Here is a 19,195-nt window from a genome sequence, read left to right as displayed (position 1 = left end):
CCTGTTCTGCAAGACTTCCCAGTGCCTGTGGGCAGTTGTTCCAGCCTGCCCTGTCTGACATGGATCTGGGCTTGGACTGCAGCTGACCCAGGGACGAGCAGCCCCACCAGTGCTCTGCCTTCAGCCCAGTTTTGTGACAGGCAAGGGTTTCACATAACTTTTGCAATGTTTGGACTGAGTAAAATAAGCAGGAGGTTTGAAGTGATTGATGGAGAGACCCTTTTCCTGTAAACGTTTTGCTCTGAGGATTTTGCTGCAAGTGCCTGGCTCCTGGCAGGGAGCAGGGATGCAGGACTTGGCATCCCCCCAGGGCTGGGTGGGTGGAGGGCTACCAGCACCACGGCTTTGTAAGAGGAGGGAGTCTAAGCACTTTATTTTTCTTTTCAAGCTGTCCACTGAACAGTGGGATGTGCCTGTGTTCCATGTTGCCACATCTGTTCCTCTCTCTCCAACCACTTGTCCCTTCAGGGATGGGACGTTTGGTGCCTGAGGCAGGGACATGGATTGCTGTGGCAATTGCTGAGACACTCAGTTCTGGGATTTCCTTTCCTAGGGTTCCTGTTTGGTTTGTGCAAGACATGTTCATCCTCTGGTTTTAAAGCACACCCCCTTGTCTGGTTTGTGTGAGGGTCTTAGATCAGTAACTCTGCTCTTCTGCACTTCCCAGCACACCCTACTGCATCTATCCTTGGATTTATGCATTTATTCTCGTCCCACTCCCACAAAACAGGGGAAGGGCTGTTCTTGAGTTGCCAAAGTGACCTTGGGATGTAGGGATTGATTGATTTTTAGGCCAGACAGAGTTGTGGCAGAAGCTGGGAACTGAACACAGCGTGACCACAGCCGTGCAGTGCTGTGACCCCCCCAGCTGTGCCTGGGTGAGCAGGAAGGCGTGAGCTTTGGAAGTGCTTTGGGAGCTGCTGTGTAGGACAGCATAACTGTCTGTGGCAGGAGATAATGTGGCAGAGTTGCACTGTTAAAGAGCATCACTGAAATGCAGGAGGAGGAAAACAAGGGTGGAAATGAGGAGCTGTGGGAAATTATCTTCTGCTAAATCTGGCAAGACCCATCCATGGTGGACACAAGATGCTGCGGCTTAGAGCTCTGTAGCAAATCTCCCTGGCACAGCCCTGCCTGCTGCTGACCCCCAACCCTCCTCTTTGGGGCTGCACCCACACTTTAAATATCCAAAGTGGGTAATAAACCCCCTCTTTGGAGTCTGGCTTTATTCCATGGTGAGTGTTTATGGGCCAGGCTGGGACACAGTCACTGAGGGTGTAACTTTACTCACCTCATGCTCTTGGGACAGACTTTTCCTGCCTTCTGTTGTCTGGGGCTATCACATTGAATTGCCTGCTGCAAGTGCTTGACCATCACATAAATTCTTATCTCGAGTGTCCTTTGGAAAGGGAGCCCTGAGCTGTTGCTGGGAACGTTGAAACCATAAATGTGTTTTGCACCTGGTGATGGGCAGGAGCAGCTTTAGGGCTTGTGACAGTCTGCAGTCTCTGCTGCTCTTGCTGCCCAGTGTGGGCAGCTCTGCCTTTTCTCTGGAGGGCTGAGCATCCCTGTGGGGCAGGAGGGGACCAGCACTGCTGCTTTGGCATGTCCCACTGTGCTGGTGGCTGGAGTCAGGTCCTCACTGTGCCCTGGAATGAGTCAGAGAGAGGGACTGTGGTGGAATGCTGTGGTCAAGCATTGGAACAGGATGCCCAGGGAAGTGGTGGAATCACTGTCCCTGGAAATGTTCAAAAACCCTGTAACTGTGATGCTTAGGGATGTGGTTTAGTAATGGGCCTGGCAGGGCTGTGTTAATGGTTGGACTCAATGATCTTGAAGGTCTTTTCCTTAATGATTCTATGGAAGCAGGCACTGGTAGAGTGGAGGGAAGGGTGTGCTGCTGCTTGAAATGAGGATTCAGGAGAGGTGGCAGAGCCCTGGGCTTTGTTTTCTTAATTGTTTTCTTGCATGTAGTGACTCTGGCCTTATCTGGGCTCCTGAGGTCCTGTTTTCATGCTGGAACCTGTCCCAACCCTCTGCTGAGGCTGCCAAGAGGGAAGAGCTTGTTTTGAAACCTCCTTGATGGAAAACATTTGCCTGTCTTGGAGAGAGGGTTTCCTCCATTTGGCTGGACAGTGCTGGCTGTCCCCTCCATGGTGTCTCAGGTCCTAGGCTTGAGTGTGAGGACAAGCCCTGCCATCCCTGGGAAATTCCCGCTGGTGTGGAAAGCCTGGCCATGAGCCCCTGAGGAGGCTGGGATGGGGCTGGAGCAGAACCATGCCTCCCTGCCTGCAAGTGAAGCTCCTGGGGAACAGCATCCTGATGCTGGATGGCGTTGCTCAGGTGGTGACTTAGCAAAGAGCTCAGCAGCTTCCTTGTCCTCTCGGATATTGCTCTGCTGTGGTGGCATGTGGGGCACTGATTTCACCAGGCCTCACATCCAGGTTCTTTCCAGCCATGGACTGGAAGGTTGCCTTCATCTCAGTCTTCTGCACATTAACTGTGTGTCCTGGGCTCCCCGAGCTGGGGGCTTGTCCAAGCCAAGGACCAGAAAGGCTGAATCACCAAGTTTCCAGCGCTCTGTCTGTACAACGTTGCAGGGACTCGGCTCTTTTTTGGCTTCCTTTGTTCTGTGGGAAATTATTCTGTTATGATGAAAGCCTGAAAGAAGGTCAGGTGTTGAGGACAACATCTGAGTGCCTGGGGACCAGGAGGCTTTTTGCTTGGAGCAAGGGGAGGGTTTGAAAGACGGGAGAGTTCGTGCAGATCAGTGCTACCTCTTGAAGGATGCTCCTGGTAGCTCTCTCCTCTCCTCACCTTCTCCTTGCCACCCAGGAGATCCTCTCCGGGAACACAAGGCTGGATCTTCATCTCCCATTCATGCTTTCCCCTCAGGCAAAGCTGTTTCTTCTGCAGGAGTCCAGGACTCCTCCGAAGATGGGAGCGTTGCATAAGCTGGGCTTAATTTAGATTAGATGTGAACTCAGGCCAGCCTGCAGGACAGGCACCATATCGGGGGAGCTGTGATGGAGCTGGGTGGAAGGTTGTTTTCCTGCCTCCTACAAGCTAAAACACAAACTGTTGGGGGATGCATGTGCATGGGGGGGGGGAGTGAGCATAAGCAAAGCTCAGTGCCCACTGCCTGCACCAGAAACAGCAAACAAGGAATGGAGAGGAGCTTTGTGAGCCCAAAGGTGTGGGTAGAAGGGCTTTATTAGCTCCATTTGAAACATTTTGTCTCAATTCCCATTTAGCTGTGGAATCTAACTGCATTTTAGCTTTTAATTTAGATTTTCAAAACAGGCCTGTCAAATTAGTAAAAGGAAATTTGATTAGAAAATGGCAGCAGGATTGAGGTCTTTGTTTTTCTCTGCACACAATTTGGCTTGGAGTTCTCTCTTAACCAAAAATACCCCACTGGAAAGTGAGTTTTAGCTAATCAACCCTTTCTAGCTGTGGAAAAAAACCCAGGGAACAGAGCTGGAAAATTCCTGCCACCAGCTCCCTACCTTGTGGTTGCCCTTTGGCTGGGACCTGGAGAGTCAGGCTGTGGGGCCATGGCTGTGGTGACACAGGGGGTGACTTGGGGACTGGAGGGAACAAGGCCCACAGAAGAGTGGGATGGCTTTGTGCTTTCCCCTGTCCTCTCCTGCTCACTGCCATCCCCAGGTCTGGGGTTCAGCTCTTTGAACTCCCTGAGGACACCAGGGGGCTGAGCCTTGGAGTGGCTGCAGGAGCCTGGGTTCGTGGGGGATGCTTAAACTGGGGTGAGCTGGTTTGGAATGAGGTGCAAGGCTCTGCCCTGCTCATTAACCACAGCACTGTGGTGTGCCTGGTGTCTGTCCCCAGGATGGGCTGGGTGGGAACACGTTCCAGAGGGAGAAGGATGAGGAAAGTAGTCAAGCAATGGAGTTAAACACTGGCTAATAACTGCCAGGGGAGGGGAGAGGGCTGGAGAGCTGAGAACTGCCCAGCGCTGCCACACAGAGAGGTATGAGGGATGTTTTGGGGTTGGGGGGGCAGTTTTCCTTGCACAGAGCCCCGTTTGAAGCCTGGGAGCAGTCACGGGGTGTCAGGCTGGCTCCGAAGTGGCCACGCTCGCCCGGTCCCTGCCTGCTGCCGGGGATGGTGCCTCCTGCCACCGCTGGCTGGAGCCGCTCCGCAATTACTCCCAGATGCTGCAATTAGGCTCGAGACACCGTGTCAAAAACCTGACGGCGGCAGCGGCGTGTGCGCGGGGACGGGAGGGGGTTATTAGCCTGTTATTATCCATTTACCCAGATATCCCGGCTAATCAGCTTTCAGATGGAGAGAATTAATTGGTTTCGATTGGAGCACCAGGCATGTTTAATTGAAATGAATTCGCTTCCAAGCGGGCACTTTCTCAGCCGCTCTTGGCTGGGGAGAGGAGAGGAGAGGAGGGGCTGCAGCCGGACCCTCCTTGGCTGCGGTGAACTGGCTGTAGTAGCCGTGCCCTGCCATCCTCGCTCCATCTGGGTGAGAAGCTCTTGGTTCTTCATCCATTCTCAGACGCACTCCAAACCCTCATCTTACAGCTGGGATGGGGACTGTGAGCCCCAGATTGCCTCAGCCCATTGTAGTGTACCGGGGAGCTTGGCAGGTCGTCGTGGTGGCACTCAGGTGGCATCACTGCCATCCTTGCTGCTGCCTTCTCTGCTTTGCTCTGTTGTCTCTGATGTCCTGCATCCATACAGCAAAAAGAATGGGCTTGAATTGCAGGTGCTTTGGGATGGGGACTGTCCCCTGAACGTGCAGAGCTCTCCGGAGCTGGGGGTGCCAAGGGCCCTTTGGCAGATGCAAACTTGGCTTTTCCCCTCCCAGCCCGGCAGCGAAGTGCCCTGTGCTCCTTCCTCTCTCGGTAAGGAGATCGCTGGTCTTCAAAGATAAGAAAAAAACCCCAAAGCTGGTGCATTCCCATCCTTTTAAAATCCCAGCTTTCCATTGATACAGCAGGGGAGGGCTGAGTGACCGAGGAGCGGGGTTTTGGTGAGACAACTTAATGTGCAGTGGAACAGAAAGATTTCGTGGACCCACGGGATTGTAAGCAATGGATGTGTAAAGCAATGAGTGTGGGAGCTCTCCAGCAGGAAAACCCGTCCCCGTGGGTTTTGCTTTTCCACTGTGCGGAGCCCTGAGGTGGTTCGGAGGCATCCCGTGGAGAGCTGGGTAAGGGAATTCTGTTCTTGGGCAGGGAGATGAGAAAGCCCTGAAACACCTGATAAATTTTATCTGTGTGCGAGGTTCCAGTGAAGTTAATGGGAGTTAAGTGTGTGGTTAAGTGCTGTACTTAACTGGGCTCTTAATAGCCTGCTGGGAATAGCTGTGGTGTTTTGGGAGAGGAGGCTTGTGGAGTTGCTGAGCTCTTGGATCTTTTCCTTAAATCGAAGTCTTGGATCTGCCTGCTCTGTGATGCATGGGGGAGAGCAGTGTATTTCTGAAATTGCTTATAGGATTATATATGCAAGTTGATAAAAATTCGGGTTTCGTTGGGGTTTTGTTTGTTTCTTTGTTTTTTGTTTGCTTTTTTTTGTCTGTTTGTTTGCGTTTTCTCCCCCTAGTTTTTCCCTCTGGTATGTGATGCCTCAAGTACCAGTGGAGGCTCCTCTCGGGGCATGGGGGGCTGAGGTGTGTAACTCCTGTAGTGCGAGTTACAATGCCAAAATTCCAAAGTACCTTCAGATGCCAACTACCACGTAGACACGTAGGAGCATTTTTCCCTGATGCTGTGTTTGAATACCCTTCCTCTCCCCCTGGAAAGCTGTGGTTTGTGTAGCTGCTTTTCAGAAAGACGTTCATTATGCTGAAATATTTGCACTTTAAATGTGGTTAGGCAGGGTTATTAATTGGGGTGGGTTTTTTTTATACACAATAGGCTGGATTGTTCCCAAAGTAGCTGTCAGATCTGGGCTCAGCAATAAACCTTTTTAAAAAACCCCACCACCAACAAAATGAATTATTTTCCTCCATTGCTGTATGCACAAAAGCACCTTTCCATTGTCTCCTTGCTCCAGAAATTGTTTGAGATGTCCATAAATAAACCCTAAACCCCTTTTCCAGTCTCTCACTTCTCTTCACCCTGGGTAGAGCAGCAACACACACCAGTGCAGAGGAGACCCTGGTCCGTCAGTGGGGCTTGGAGGTGTTGGGCTACTCCAGGAAGTTCCTGCTCCTTAATGCTGTGGTGAATTTTTCCACCTTTGCCATGTTTTCTGGACAACTGGCCAAGGCCTGGCAACCCTCAGAAAGGGGCTGGTTAATTGAGCAGAGAGGGTGTTGTACCGTGTCCCTCTCCGGCGCTGGGGAGCTGGAGGCACAATGTGACTTGTGTTCGTGTTCCCTCAGCCGGAGATGTGCATCTCTTATTAGATTAATTTTTTTCCTAATATATGCAGAATATACAGTGGGAGCAGCATTAATTCTCACTAATGGTTGTGAGATCCACTGAGAATTAACTGCATTTTTTGTAAATTAGTGAGGAAGCGGATAAACACAATTATTAAAAAAACAAGCAAAGGTACTTTTGCAACAGCAGTACATGTTTGTCATTTATCTGACAAGTGTTCTTTACTTTTAATTATATTTCATCACTTCATTGCAAATGCTCTGCTGGTGGATGTTGTAATAATCCTCCTAATTTGAGACCTTGCTTTATAGCATTTGTTAAACCTTTGTTTGGAAGAGGTGAGAGGGAGCTGGGGTAGGTCAGGGATCCTGCAGTGGCTGTGATTTTGGGAGGCTCCATGGTAAGTGCCTTCCATCCCTGGGAGTGTTCAAGGCCAGGCTGGATGGGGCTCTGAGCACCCTGGTCTGTTGGAAGGTGTCCCTGCCCTTGGCAGGGGTTTGGAATGAGATGAGCTTTAAGGTCCCTTCCAACCCAAACTGTTCTGTGATTCTGTGACCTGCACTGGTTTTTTTTTTGGGAACACTGATCGGAGATGCTGAGCTTTCACTCAGGAGGTTTGGAAGCAACCTGAGGCAAAGGCTCCTAAAAGATGTGCAGCTTCCCTGAGTTTTATCCCCCCCCCCCCCCTTTTTTTTTTTTAAATTTGAGAGTTGAGCTGCATCCCTCCCTCGTCATGCCACTTCCACACACCTTTTACTGTGATAACCCTGTGCTGCTCTGCCTGTGAGGTCGATCTGACCACTAGGTTGGCTTCTCCATCAGATGCTGAAGTGAATATTCTGTGGGGCTTTTTTTTCTGGAGGTACCAGCTTGGGCAGAAGCTTCTTGTGACTCTGTGCTAAGGACAGTGCAGAGAGATACACTGTGTGGGTCTGGATCTCTGCTGGCTGGTTTGAGGGACTTTCCTTTAGCTCCGTGTATAACTGGAGGGTGCTTTGTGTGTTGGCACAGCCCTGGGCACTCTCTGCCTGCAGTTCATGGCAGTTCTGGCTCATGAGACCTCACTGAGCTGGGACAGAGAGTCTGGGGATGAGGTGGCCTCTTTTGTTGGAAAGTCAGGTTGGTTGCTCTTAATTCCAATGAATTTTCCTCCCCTTTGGAATGCAGCTGCCATGCATTTCAGGTACTGTGTGTCAATGAGCCGAGCAGGATGAACACGTGCAGGTCGGCTCAGAGGGGAGGAGGGATGGGGCTCAGTAACTGAAACTTCTTGGGGAAAAAAAAACAACCCTGTTGTTTTAGTCTCAGCTTCATGCTTGCAGGCTGCCCACATTAGGGAAACATGAGCATGAGGACACGAGACCTTATGAATTTTAAAATCTTCCCTCTCTGAGGGCAAGCTCCGGGTTAGCAGGTCAGCCCATTCAGGTGAACCGTTTAGCAGGCATTAAAATCACAATTTATGCAATCTGCGGCCGGGCTTTAGAAAGAGCCAGCAATCAGGTGCTTAATAAAATCACCTCTAGCCCTCCTCTTTCAGCTCGCTACAAATAAATGCCTTTTTTCTACATCATAAAAATGGATTAGGAGTCATTTTGAATTGTTATGCTAGCAAGATGTGCAGCTCGGGATACACAGGCATGTTGGCTGTGATTGAGGGTTGTGTGTTTTGGTGCTTGCATACAGCCAGTGCCTGGGAGACCTTTCAAATAAACATTTACTGGAACATCACATCGCATGTCTGAGCAGCACAGAAAGGCTGATTGGCAGGTTCACTCCTTCCTTTGTTTCCCTTCTTGGATGAAACAGCAAAACAAAATTGAGCGTGGTTAAAAAAAAATAAAATTATATGGAAATGTGACTTTTTGTCTGACTTGATATATTTTTTTATTTTTTTTTTTAACGTGGAAGAGTCAGGTTTTAAAGTTATGGTTCCCACAGCAACTGTAACTCTCATTGCTTGTGCGTGTGTTATACTTTACAGGACTGTATATGCTATTAAATTTATGCCCCCTGCGTGTACATCTGGCATGGCAAGAGGATCTGCACAGGCTGGATGGAGCGATCCCATGGGAATCCTTCCTCTTAAACCCTTGGACCTCATCCCACATTCCTTGCACCGCTACAAACCCGTTCAGAGAGGGTGGTTCATGGGTGCTGTCACCTCTGGGCAGGGTCGGGTGGCACAGCTGTGATAACAACGCTGCCAGAAGACAGTGTCCCACCATCTCTGGAGCTCAGTGATGTTGTGAGCCATGGAAAGAGGGGAAAAAAGATGTAATACAGTTCTCTTTGGGCAATTCAGGGAGCCATCCCTGCTCAGCAAAGCGCTGAGGCGTGTGCTACAGGCTCGTGGACTGTAATGGGAATTAAACACATATTTAAAGTTAAGTGTGTGGTTAAGCACCTTGGTGAAGCGGTGCTTGAATGGGGATTTGAAGCCTACAGTGAGAAAATGTTGTATTTTTTAGTAGATTTTCCCTGTATCATCACTGTGTCTTAGGGAGAGAGGTGGGGTTGAGTGGTTTGGAGAGCAGAACTGGATCCAGATCTCTTTGGAGAATATATATGTATATATTTTAACCCTGGCATTTGTCTCTTCCTCCCTAGCCTTCATGCTGCCTGTCTGTCTGTCTGTCCTTGGTCCCATTCCCACCCCCTGCCTCAGTTTCCCTGCCCGGTACTCACCTGCCTGTGGGCCCATCCCTGACCCTGGGGTGTGTGGGGGTACAGGCTGTCGGAGGGTGGCTGTGATTCAAGGACAGGGGTGGGCACTGTGTCCTCCACACAAGCTGCCTGCTCTTAGGAAGGGCAGTTGGCAGGACCCCCGTGTCTCCGAGGTGTGCCAGCACTGCTCCATGTTTTGGGCAGGTGTTTGTCCCAGCTCTCTTGGGAGCATTGTACTTTCTGCCATTGTGCTTCTTCTGGAATGATCCTCGCTCCAAGTCAGGCTCCCAGCTTCTCGTGCCATCCATGCAGGACTAGGGTAAGCATTTTTCCATCCATGGTTTACATGGTCACATCCCTTCTGCTGACAGAGCCCTGTGAGGAGTGAGCAGGTATGGTCAGGTCAGTGCCCACAGGAGCATCTCCTGAGATGGGATCCAGCACCTTCCTGAAATCCAGATGCTTTTCCTTTGTTTCTGTCCATGAGCCCTGCTTTCCTCTTGTAGATGTGACTGCTGCTTGCAAAGCCTGTTCCCAAAGCCCTGTTTCTCTCCTGTCCTCTCCCTCCTTGCATGCCTTTTGTTGGCTCTGATTACTCCTCCCTGCCCTCTCGTGCAGTGTGCCTCGGTGGCTGGGGTGTTCTGGAGCCTTTTTCCTCTGCCTGTCTCCTCTTATCATAAGGCTGAAGGGGGATGCTGGTTTTTCTGGGATGTTTTCTGCCTTTTTAGACTTGGTTGTGGTGGGTCAGTGTGTACAGACAGGAGAGGGGAAGGATGGAGGGGCAGGCAGAGGTGCTGTGGTTGCAGAAACCTTGATTTTGCATGAAACAACCAAACCTCCCCCATTACAGGGGGAAGCTGGTGTTGTCCCTGCTCTAGGGAAGAGCACAATGTAGCATCCTTTCCCCAGCCCTGCTCTTTCTCTAAAGCTGGAGGGACCATGTCCAGGTATATCTTGTGTCCTGGGAGGATGAGGTAGTGGCAGGATGCAGGGAAGGTCGGGATAAACAGCAGTGCTCAGGAGAGGGATGATTGCAGAGATCAGCCTTATTTTTCATCATTAATGATTGGAAAGAAGTTGCAAAGAGTATGTTAATTAAGATTTGCAGAAGGAATATTTAAATGAGATGTGCAGCAAAGAGAGAAAGAGCAACAAGGCACAGGAGTCCTGGGGGGAACCTGGTATGGTGCGAGGTTTGAAGTGGAATGGGAAGAAGCAGATGCTGTGCAACCCAACATGTTAAATGGGATACTGTGCTTCCAAAGTCATCCCAAATGCAGTTTGGGTGGGGTCTGGGTATGGAGGTCCTGGCCTGGACCTGCTGGCAGAGCTGGGAGGGAGAGGATGGCGAGGTCTGGGGCTGCCATGGGTGACCAGTCTGGGCACTCAGGGGTGTCTTCTCCAAGTGGGGCTGCAGCTGAGAAAATTGATGGCTTGATTGCCTGTTAGACACTGCTCTCCTGGCTGACACAAATGATCCCAGCTCTGTTCCTGGGTATGGTTTGCTGGGACATGGCTTTGGAGGGTCTGTGCTCGGGAGCAAACCTCTGCCTGCTGAAATGGCATTTAGAGGGTCTCTGTGCTGCCACTGGCCATTGGTTTAGGTTAAATTAATTAGAAATCCGTCAGCTCAAATTACTGTGTAGCTAAAACCCAATACAGGTGTTTTCTACACCTGCTCATTGAGTGCTGCTGATAGCCTTCAGCACTGGCAGTGACCAGCCAGGAGAGGTTTGTGTCCTGAGGCTACTGGGTCCTGTCCTGCCTCTTGTCCCAGTTTGGGTCTGGGGATTGGTCCCTGCTGATGGTGTGTCCCCCCTTGGTGTGCCATAAGGTGGCTGTGCCTGACCTCCCCTTGCACCCAGGATCTGACGGTGCTTTGTGTGTCTTAATTATCTGGCGTGGGATGAAGTGCTTGAGAGATAGGTAAGATGCTGTGAAGCTGAAATGTGGGAAAGCTAAAACTGGGGCGAGTGGAATTTTGAGAAGGGACTCTGGTGTCATCTGCTCTGCCCTTAGAGCCACACAGGGTGCAAGAATGCCCTGAAGCTTTTATTTCTCATTTGAAATACAGCACAACTTTTCAAAAAGCATCCAGGCTTGATTTAAAAAAAAAAAATTAAAAAAAAATGACAGTGATGGATAATCCACTACACCCCTTGGTAAATGTCCTAGTGTTTAATTACCTTCACAGCCAAGAAAGGAAAGAAAGAAAAAGTACACAGTGTGAAGAGCCCCGAGGGTTGTGTAGCTACTGCTGATACCTGACTGCTCACCGTGGTTCATCTGCTGGCACGACACGGGGGATGTGCTGCTCCAGCACTGGGGGCTCACTCAGCCCCCACTCCAGATGCAGGATGTGGTGGGGGGGTCCTTGTGCTGTCCCAGGGCACTGTCCTTGGAGTGCTGGCCCGGGGCTATGAGAGCCCTGTTTCACCCAGCAGCAGGTCAGTAGCAATGGGGCTGATTGCCAGCACAATATGGGACAATAAATGGCTTTGGATGTCGTGCAGGAGCAATAGTGGCTTCATGTTAGGAAAGAAACAGGGATATTTTTCCCCCCAGGACACAACCTCGTGTTGGTGTTTGGAGGAAGCAGCAGAAGGGGCTCATGGTAGCACAGACTGAGTGCTGAGCTGTTCAGCACCAGTTTTGCTTTGACCTGTGGAAGGGATGCTGTGGTGTAAGAGGTCTGCCCAGCCCAAATCTTGTTCTCCTCCAGCCTGGGACCTTCTGTGACTTCAGCCCTTTCTGGTGGTGACTGGAAGACGATCAGGGCTTGCTTTCTGAATGGCTGGGTTGTGTTCAGTGTGACTACAAAGCTGGAGGGCTCCTAGGAGGACTATGCCACATCCCCCCACTATGGGGAGCAGAATTGACCAGGCAGAGCTGGAAAGGCCAGAGCCTGATGCAAGGAAGTTTGTCCAGACCTCAGAGGAGCAGTGGGGCTCCTTTGTCTCTCGCTGCTTTGGTAGGGCAGGGTGGTGGTTGTGTTTGAAGCAGCACATGCGTCCTCTAGCTTCTCACAAATTGCTCAGCATCTTGGACAGATGCCCAAAGAGTAATCGCCCTCCAATCCAACATCTTGGCAGCTTCATAATTTATGTGAAGGCCCAATCTCTTGGGCTTCAAAGTGGCCTCTCCCGTCGGTTTTCCTTCTGTGCTTCACCTGAGTCCCAGCCTTGCTGCTGTCCTGCTTCAGCTGAGGTTTGCTGTGGTGCCACAAGCCCTGCAGTTCTTCACACATGTGGGTTGTCCCCACCAGACCTCTTCCCCCCCATCCATTGTGTGGGTCTCAGCAACTCTCTGGTGCCGGTGGCTCCTGCCTGGCCGGCCCAGGGCAGGCAGGAGTGCAGTGGGAAGGACATTACGTGGGAGAATATGCATGTTCACAGCTCAGAGGATTAAAGGCCCATGTTCTTATCACTGCAGAACAGAGTATTATAAATCCAGCCTTAGAATACCAAATCCCCGCGCGGCTCGGCCATTGTTTGGGAATATTAAAAAGCTTGGAGACAGAAATAATCAGTTTCCGAATGACACATTGTCAAATAAAACATTTCTCATATTATCCCTTCTTTCCCCTTTCTCTCTACCGCTCCCTCAGTTGGATAATTTAACATGAAAAATAGATTAAAATGAGGCTGGCTTCAATGCCTCCTAAGTTTGACTCTTTTTTTCTTTTTTTTTTTTCCCCTTCCCTTTTCCCTGGGAAGCTCTCCCGGCGTGTGTGGCGTGGTTAAACAAGCAGCTGCCGGCGCGGGGTCGGGGACGAAAGGAGCATGTTGAGAGTGAGCTGCCTGTGATGAGCCCGTGGCCCTCATCTGAGGGGCTGGCACGGGCACCCCCAGCCTTTCCCAGGCAGAAGGGGGGCTGTTGTCTCGCTGGCTGGCACAGCAGAGATCTGTGGCTCATCCCCAAAGGATGTGGGAGCTGCAGGCAGGCTGGGCTGGGAGCCCTTCCCTGTTGTTCTTGAATTGGAGGGGGAACGGTGCACTGGTAACCTCTGTGCCTTTATGCCTTTTTGTAGTTTTTCCCAAACAGAGAGATCTTTAATTTAATGTGCTGAGAGGTTTATCTGCTCTGAGTGGTTTCCCAGGGGCAGACATAAGGTGAGCCCAGACAGGCTGGTTCACAGCCCCCAGCCCTGCCATGGGTGCCCAGACCCCTTCTCCGGGTCTAGCTGGCACAGCTGCTCCTCCTGTAAGACTTTCTCAGTCTTCCTGACCTTTTCCAAGCATCTGGGTTGTCTCCAGTTGTGGTTTTCCATGGAGGGTGGGTGCTAATGGGTGCAGAGTGCTCTGCCCTGCTCTGCAGTCACTTCATAGTGGCAGTGCATCATCTGGCACTGTGCAAACCCAAGGAAATGTGTCTTCTCTCCCAAGTTGAGGTGTTCATGCAGGTTCTTGCTTCTGAGCATGGAAGGCCATGATGGGTCCTCATCCCACTGGTCTTGGAAGTGCTCTGGTGCTTCAGGGTATAAACCTGGGCTGCTCACTAAGCCCTGCTGTTCTCCCCCACAGAGATGATCCTGGACAGCTCCTGGACACTAAAATACCTTTCCCAAAGGTGTGTGTCACCCAAATTTGGGAAGCCAAGCTGAGCAGTGTCCTGAATCCCTAAGCCTTGCTTCTGTTAGTGACAATTATGGGGGAGAGAAAGGGGTCCTTATGTGGGGGATGTTGGACTGAGCTCCCCTCTGTGGCAGGTTGTGGTGCTGGGGTGACACAGGAACTGTCTCTCCTCTGCTTCAGCTCCCGAGGCCTCTCCCCACCAAACTCATCCTGTGAGCTGCAGTTTTCGATGCCACCTCTTCCCAGCTGATCCTGTTTAGGAGTCAGAGCAGTGCTCCGGGTGCAGTCTGGTGCTTCGAGTCGAATACAGAGGGAATATTTTCACGCCTCCGCTTTGCCGTTGCGCTCGGTGGAGCTCTGGGCTGTGGCATTCCCAGTGCCAAAGGAACGCCTGCCCTGCCCTGCCTGTTCATGTCGCTCTGCAAAGCCCTGGTTGCTCGTGCTGCTCCTGATTTACATGCCCTGCCTTGCTTCTCTGCCACGGGATAAAATTGCTCCGATGCTGCAGAGATTAAGAGGCTGGAAGCTGGCACAGGCACAGCTCCTGCGTGTGCGGGGCTCAATGTAACCTCCAGAGCAGCCAGAGGCGGGGCTGGCTCCCTTCGGTACTTCCTAGCCCAGATCCCTTGAGAGGAGATGCCACTTCTCTGAACAAATATATATATATATATATTTGTAGGGTGGGGTTTTTTTGTTGTTTTTGGTTTTTTTTTTTTAATGTTAATGTAGTTGAGGACTGTGGTGAATAAAGGAGGAGGGGAAAGAGGAGAGCTTAACAGAGAAGGTCTTGGTCTGGAATACCTTGAGCTGTGCCCCCAGGTCAGCAGTTGAAGTCTTGAACCCATAGGGAAATCAGATCAGAAATGAGGGAGCTGGGTTAACCATACCCTGGGGAGTGGTGCCTCCGTGGGGCCATTTGTTGCACCATCGTTTTCATAAAATGTTGTGTGTCTCTGCTGAGGCTTTACTGCTCCTGTGTCCTGGCAGGGTTGTTCCAATGAATTTTTTTTCTTCTAAGTGGCTGAATATGATTGTCTCCTTCCCCATCTCCCCATGTGTAGGTGAGCAGGGGGGCTGGGGGTCCCAAGGAGTGCATGGAAGGAATGAAGTTCCTGGGAGAATGGGCAGAGCTGAGCTGGGGGTGTTGCTGTGCTGTCCCCAGCTAAAGGCCACCTCTGGCATCCTGCTCCACTTGACCTCCAACCTCAGAGGTGGCTGCTCCATGAACCCACCTATGTTGATGGAAGTGTGCTCTGAGAGTTTACTCAGAGAGTGGTGAAGCACTGCAACAGGTTGCCCAGAGAAACTGTGGCTTGTCCTATTCCTGGAAGTGTTCAAGGCCAGGTTGGGTGGGGATTGGAGCAACCTGGGACAGTGGAAGGTGTCCCTGCCCATGGCGTGGGTTTGGAACGAGATGAGCTTTAAGGTCTCTTCCAACCCGAACCATTCTATGATTCTGTGGACACTGCAGCATCTTATCGCCCATCCCTGCACCCCGTGCATCTCCTGACCCCGTGCCCTTTTCTCTCCTCTTGCAGGGCGGGCTGATCGCGCTGCTCCTGCTCCTCTTGGTGTTCATGGTGGCCCTGTACGCCCAGCGGCGCTGGCACAAGCGCCGCCGCATCCCGCAGAAGAGCGCCAGCACCGAGGCCACCCACGAGATCCACTACATCCCCTCGGTGCTGCTGGGCCCCCAGGCCCGCGAGAGCTTCCGCAACTCGCGCCTGCAGGCCCACAACTCCGTCATCGGGGTGCCCATCCGAGAGACCCCCATCCTGGACGACTACGAGGACGAGGAGGAGGAGGAGACCCCACGGCAGGCAGAGCCCAGCACCAGGGAGGATGAGTTTGGCAGCCAGGTGACACGGACACTGGAGAGCCTGGGTCAGGGCGGGGAGGAGAAACCCGACTACGAAAAGAAAGGTTTGTGGCTTTTCCTTCTCCCTCCTCTGCTGGGGAGCAGCGCGTTCCCCAGAGTGTTCCTGCTAATGCACACTTGATCGCCCGCATTTTTAAAGTCTGCCTCTTAGAAGCCTCTACACCCACCTCTGCTTATTGAAATGTTATTATAAGCCATTTAATATTGTTCACCTGCAATGCACAGTAAAATGCATTTGAATAAACAAAAGCAAAGCACATTAGTGCCGATTGTTAGTGCTACGAGTGACTCCAGCAGGAGCGAGGAAGGGATGTGGGATGTACTGGCTCGCTCTGTACAGGGAAAGGATCTTGGGGTGATGCTGAACCATCCTTCTGTTCTTGTGGGGGCTTCCCATAAAGACTGTGTGGCCCTGTTGGAGCACTCAGGGTGGCAGGGATGGGACAAGGGTCCTTTTTGGCTCTGTGGAGCAGACTGTGGCTCTGAGCAGCAGAGCCAGGGAGAGCCTAGATGATGCATTGTGTCTGGAAAGCAGCTCCTTGCCCTCGTGATGGTCAGAAGCGGTGGCTGAGGTTGTGTTTCTTCCACCCTTAAAGTGCTCTTTACTCTTTCCCTTTTAAACAAGGTTATGATGATGGTGATTGTTATTGTTGCTTAAACAGATTCAGAGGTGGCCAGGGGTCAATCTGCCATCCTTGAGTGCTGCTCTGAGCATCCCTCTTGGCATCCCTTGGGGTACAGCTGGCTGTTAGCAGCCCATGGGGTTAAGAGATGTTTTACCAACCCTCTGCTCAGTAAGAATGAACAAATGAAATCCTTCATATATTGTAACTGAGCTACCTTCTTTATTCGTTCATATTATCTTCTTTGTTTTGCTTTTCTATAAATTATTTAGAGTTGCGTGAGTGGGGAAGACAGCTGTAACTGCATTTCAGTACTCTTCAAAACATAATAGCAAACAAGATCTAGAGCAAAATATTAGACTATCTGAGGGCTTCAAGAATTGTCAATAAAGATCTTGCACAGGGCTGCAAGCTGCCTGCAGGGCCAGGGCTACCTGGGCTGGGAGAGGTGTTCACAAATGCTCCTACCAGCTCTGCTCGTGATTTTGTGCCTTGCCTAGTCTGATCCTTCCAAACTCTGCCAGTTCACCATATGTTTCCTCCCAGATGGGCACTTTTCCCTCTTGGATGAGGCTCTGCTCAAGGAGCCAAGCTATGGTAGGCGCTTAGTTACTCGTCTCTGCTGAAGCCAGTTAGAGCCTGGATTGCCAAGGACAAGGTGGCTGTAATTCAGATCAAGAGTTTCTAGACTAGAAATATAAATATATGTGCTATGGGCTTTCCACTGACCTGGTTTGCACAAGTGTGGGAAACGTGGTGATCTGGGAGGTGTCGGACATGCCACACACAGGTGCTTTGACCCACCTATGAGCAGCAGCTGCAGATGGATTTCCACAGGGATTTGGCAAGGTGGGGTGGAGAAACTGCACTTGGTGTGAGCAGGCACCATGTTCCTGGAGAGCCCCAAGGGCTGGAAACCAGTTCTACTCAGGCATGGCTTTAAAGCTGGATTGAAGATAGATGCATTAAGGGAAACGCAGCTGGAGCATGGCTGTAGTGCGAGGACAGGGTCAGCCTTTCTCCAGTGCCCATCTGGAGCTGCCAGGTTTTGGTGTGATCACTGGGGATGGATGAGGAGCTGTGCCTGCATCCTGGGGAGCCCATCAGCTCCCACGGGAGAAGCTCTCCTTGCTGTTCTTGCTGTGCTGCATTGTGATAAGGCATCAGCTGGGAGTTGTCAGCGGGCTCCAAACGGTATCATCACTGGGGCTGTCACCAGAGGCTCTTTCAAGTGTCACTTCCCAGCATTAATTACCAAGGATGGCAAATCCAATGAAGATGGAGCATTTCTGCTCACCCTCCACCTGCCTGTGCTGCAGCTTCCCCCCCGTGTTGGGCACTGATTGATTCACAGGGTGCCAGGTCATGCCAAGAGCTGGCACCTTCCCTTCCTGGGGTTTCGTGCATCCCACGCTCCGCAGATGTTGGCTCAATTATCCTTTCCACGAGGAAGAGTGTGGGTTTTATATTTTTTGAATTCCCCACTTCCGGATGTATCTGGTCAGGGAATCAGGCAGGGGATTGTACTGGATGGCTCTGTGATGTGCAGCCCTGCAAAATGGGAGAGAAGTCCCTGCTCGGAGGTTGAGCAGCACAAATATTTTGCAGATCATGGCTCAGTGAGCCAAACTTTCCGTCCCAGCTCAGACAGTGCTCAGGCAGCGATGCAGATGGGAGGGATGCTCCTGCCTGGTGCCAGAGCATCTGAAGTGAATCCCAATACAAACAAAACACGGGAGTGATGTGCTGAATAATGACATCTAGCAACAAGCGCGTCTGAGTGATAAAGTTAATGAAATTACAGGTTCTGACCTGATACCGGGCTCTGCTGTGGGGAGATAAACAGCAGGGCAAAGATGAGATGTTTATTTCTCCCTAGCTGCAGTTGTAATCTGGATGTGCTGTGCAGGGCCATTAACATTATTACTGTTATGCAAAATCATTTTTGACTTGGGGGAAAAAAAAAAGAAGGAAAGAAAGAAAAATCTCCCAACTGCCTAGAAAATAGAAAGCTGGCAAAATTAGAATTGCAGCAGGAGCACAAGCTGACCTGGTGACATTGCACAGAGCCTAGATGAATTTAGACAGAAGAAAAATTCGAGGCAGTTTAAGAAGAAAAGTAGAAAAGTAGTAGTTTTTTTTATTTTTTATTAATAATAAAATGAAATGGAGTGAGGCAGGAGGCAATAGCCAGGCTGTCCTAATTGTACAGAAGGATCCCTTGAGCTGGGGTGGTGAGGGGGCTGTGCTGTCTCCTCGTTGATTTGGGTTCTCTCTGGCAATCAGAAGGTCTCCAGAGGGTTGTGTACCCCAGGTGTGTGTGTGGTGCCAAGTGGGGTCTGCTGGTGTGGGGTGTAGTTTTTGGAGTCATGTCCAAACTCAGCCCCTGTGTGTACACAGTATTCAGCAATTACAGGGATTTGGATAAATTCATGCAGGTGATGCCACTGTCCTCACTGTTTCTGTGCTCACTTCACTGGGTAGTTTCCAGTCCATGTTCCTGATGATTTCTGCTCTCCTGCCTTTCCCGAACAGATGGCCTCAAGCTCCATCCCTTTGGGAATTCCTCACTTGCTTTTCTCTTTCAGCACACCTGGCTCTCATCCTTACCCACGTGGCTTCATCCTACGGCAGCAGGAGCCCTGTTTTTCTGTCTATCACGTGCTATTTGAGGGGCTTTGGCCCCCAGTCCATCACTGCATCCCCACCTGGGATGTACTGGGTGCACAGAGGTGGAGTTAGTAAAGGAAGGCAAAGTCCAGCAAACCTGAATATGGGATTACCCACAAGTTCCACAGTGAGAAGATTTTGCCAAACCAGATCTCCTAAGGACCAGTGAGAAGCAGAACTTCTGCCTGGTTGAAAACTGAGGAGAAATTAGATGTCAGACTTGAAAATTGAGTATCTGCAATTCCAGTCCTGCAACAAAGGACCCATCTTTATTTCCCGGTTTCTTTCATGTTCAAAAAAAGAATTTTTCAAGCAGGCCTTTGTGCTGGCTTCACAGGCTCTGCAGTCTGGGTATGGCCTCCAAGTCTAGACAGGAGACAGGACTTATTACTGGTGCTTCCAATGATTAATACTGTGT

The 19,195-nt window shown here is 50.9% G+C and overlaps 1 protein-coding gene across 1 annotated transcript in view; it reads left to right on the top strand.

Annotated features, from left to right (window-relative positions):
* The window catches only part of ASTN2 (astrotactin 2), a 272,947-nt gene that overhangs the window by 14,606 nt on the left and 239,146 nt on the right, over window positions 1-19,195 (top strand). The window contains exon 2 of the mRNA XM_027687651.1: window positions 15,144-15,528. Within this exon, the coding sequence (XP_027543452.1) occupies window positions 15,144-15,528 (385 nt within the window). The remainder of the gene's footprint in view (window positions 1-15,143; window positions 15,529-19,195) is intronic.

Source organism: Neopelma chrysocephalum, unplaced genomic scaffold (genome assembly GCF_003984885.1).
Source record: "Neopelma chrysocephalum unplaced genomic scaffold, ASM398488v2 Primary Assembly neopelma1_74, whole genome shotgun sequence".
NCBI classification, from domain to species: Eukaryota; Metazoa; Chordata; class Aves; order Passeriformes; family Pipridae; genus Neopelma; species Neopelma chrysocephalum.
Note: the sequence above shows the minus strand (reverse complement) of the source record. Positions and strands in the feature narration are given on the sequence as shown.